This window comes from Neltuma alba, unplaced genomic scaffold, assembly GCF_004799145.2.
Source record: "Neltuma alba isolate B1F8T4 unplaced genomic scaffold, ASM479914v2 tig00010901_pilon, whole genome shotgun sequence".
Lineage (NCBI taxonomy): Eukaryota > Viridiplantae > Streptophyta > Magnoliopsida > Fabales > Fabaceae > Neltuma > Neltuma alba.
This window is the reverse complement of record NW_021635684.1, coordinates 1220726-1223225: the sequence shown is the minus strand read 5'-3', so window position 1 is coordinate 1223225 and position 2500 is coordinate 1220726. Positions and strand designations below refer to the sequence as shown.

At 35.0% G+C, this 2500-nt stretch overlaps 1 protein-coding gene across 1 annotated transcript; it reads right to left on the bottom strand.

Annotated features, from left to right (window-relative positions):
• Positions 1 to 441: 441 nt before the first annotated feature.
• Positions 442 to 2086, bottom strand: LOC114759775 (BAHD acyltransferase At5g47980-like). Its single transcript, XM_028949026.1, has 2 exons — positions 1457 to 2086; positions 442 to 1261 (listed from the first exon to the last, which is right to left on the bottom strand). The coding sequence occupies exons 1-2, from the start codon at positions 2005 to 2007 to the stop codon at positions 595 to 597; spliced, it is 1218 nt and encodes a 405-aa protein (XP_028804859.1). The 5' UTR covers positions 2008 to 2086; the 3' UTR covers positions 442 to 594.
• Between the last annotated feature and the right edge of the window lie 414 nt (positions 2087 to 2500).

The window sequence follows — 2500 nt, the reverse complement described above, 5'->3', positions numbered from 1 at the left end:
GTTAAGTAATAAGATGGTTAATGTATTTTACTCTAATAATTTACATATTTACAACAAGCCACTATAATATGTCAGCTACGTTATGTAGAATATTCCTGCCATCCTATTTAATTGAATACGAAAGAATAAAATAAACATGATTTTTTTTAATTAATGTGGTACTCCATCAGTCTTTAATATAAGATCTATTTATCTATTTTGATTAAATTAAGAAAGTTAGATAAGTTAGTTAATTATAAGAAATATGATATTTTTTTTTCTAAAACATTATAATTATGTTTCTTAATATCCTTCCACCCTCTTTTGATTATGGTTGAGAGAGTATCAAGGGGATAATTTAAAAAAAAAAAATATGAAAATAGATCTTAGATTTAGGATCAAGATTAATTTAATAATTATATCTTATATTAAGGATCAGAGAAATATTTTTTATCTCTCAACACCAACCGAATATACAATTTGCAAAAGGTAAGGAATTTTACACTCCGACGCAACATATCATAAAAATCGAACCGATGATACATTGAACATAAAACAACATAACAAGAGCAAAGTACAAACTATAAGTCCATACTTTTGAGTTTGAATCTTATTTTATGTGATAGTTGGATTCAAAGACGCAAATTCAAGCAATTCATGATTATTCTCCATCAAGGTCATATCTTGTTCGCTCAAAGTCACCAATGCTTCTATTCCTTTTCCATCACTCGTATCCATCAGAATAATAGAATTCTTTACCCTCGGAGAAGGAACACTCACCCACTTGGGCTTCCCCCACCCAAAATCTGCTTCATAAAACTCAACACGGCACCAACTTGTAAAACCATAGAAATCTACGTCCTCTTTGGACAATAGTTCCATTATGTTCTTTAATCCCTCAAACACCGTCACGAAAGCATTTCCTCCTTGAAGTTTTTGGACATGTTCCTTTGAGAACTGTTCTAGACCTTTCCTTAGGTGAATTACTAACCCTTGCAGGTTCATTTCACTGTCACTAGAAGACTCTTCTGGTTTTGCTATAAACTGACCTACAAAGTTGCCTATGCATGTATTGGGTAACGGTGGGTTTGTCCTTTGACGAATGTTTACCATTTGGTATGCCATGGAGGGTCTTTTGGTTGTTCCCAGGTTTGTTCTCGATGCTGTCGTGGCACATTTCCAAATTAGTGCAAATACTGCCTCTACCCGTGTTGGATTTTCCACAGTTTTGCTTGCAGCTTTGGACTTCAGTTTTGTTATCTTTGGAGAATCAAAGATGTACCTGCATGCACTCAATTAAATTTTATTTAATTTAAGGAGAATGTGGGAGCCAGGTCAATGAAATCTATATATATATATATATATATATATATGTACGTATGTTTTGATGAAGGAAATAAGATAAACTTTACTACACAAATACCTTTGGATGGAATTTTACTGAGTAAATTCTATCAGAAAGTTGTGTGAAGTTTACCTTCTTGTAATGAAATTTAAGTGCCTTCTTAACTCAAAAGTTGGAAGAACAATTGGGGAATCGATGGAAGGAAAAAGAGAACCCAAAATATACTTTGGAAGCATCGACTCGGTCATGCACCCAACAGCTGTACAAGACCATGCCTTGATGAAAGAACCCATCGTTGAAGCATCAGCGATCTTGTGAGATAAGGACACACAAATCGCTAAACCCCCACAATGAAATATGTTCGCTTGAACTTTCATTAAAAACTCACTTAGTAAATGGGCATCATAGGCAGGCACAAACTGATGTAAAAGGTCAGTATCAGGTTGTTTAAGGATGTCGGAGAGAAAGCCATGGACACGAGTCTCCCGAAACTCGACACCTTCATCGTTACATTCAATGACTTTGTTGTCTTTGAATCTACCTGCAAATGGATAGAAGTGGGTTAGAGTCTGAGACAATGACGTCTTTAGCCTCTCAAACTTATCGTGAATGGTGACTTCGTTTCCAATATTGTGATATAAAAACAGCAATCGAGTGTGAGATGAAAGGGCAATCTGGTCCATGAGAGACAACTTAAAAGTTCTAAGGTTTTGGGGTGTTGGAGAAGATGGCTTAATGATTTGTTTGGACACCAACTCAACCTTCATCTTTTGTGGATTGATGAAACTCAGGACTTTGCTCTGGCATGAAAATCTGATGTAATTATACATATAAATACTAGCCAGCCACGTACGGAATGAAATATTATATTCAGCTCACTAGATAATTTAATACACACACATATATATAACCTACATTAACAATACCAATAGCGTGCAAAGCTTAAAAACCATAAGACCCTGATATCATCATGGATATGCTAAGAACCTGTTGACATTTGGCTAAAGAGACGAAACTGCTTCAGATTTGTTTTCAAGAAGAAGATTATTAATAAGTAATCATTGGTACGTAAAATGACGAACGTGGACCCCAGCGAATTAAAAAGAAGCCGCATGCCCATTGGCGGCAGACTATCAAATGGGGAATCTGCTGGAATAATTGAGGAAAAAATTTTAA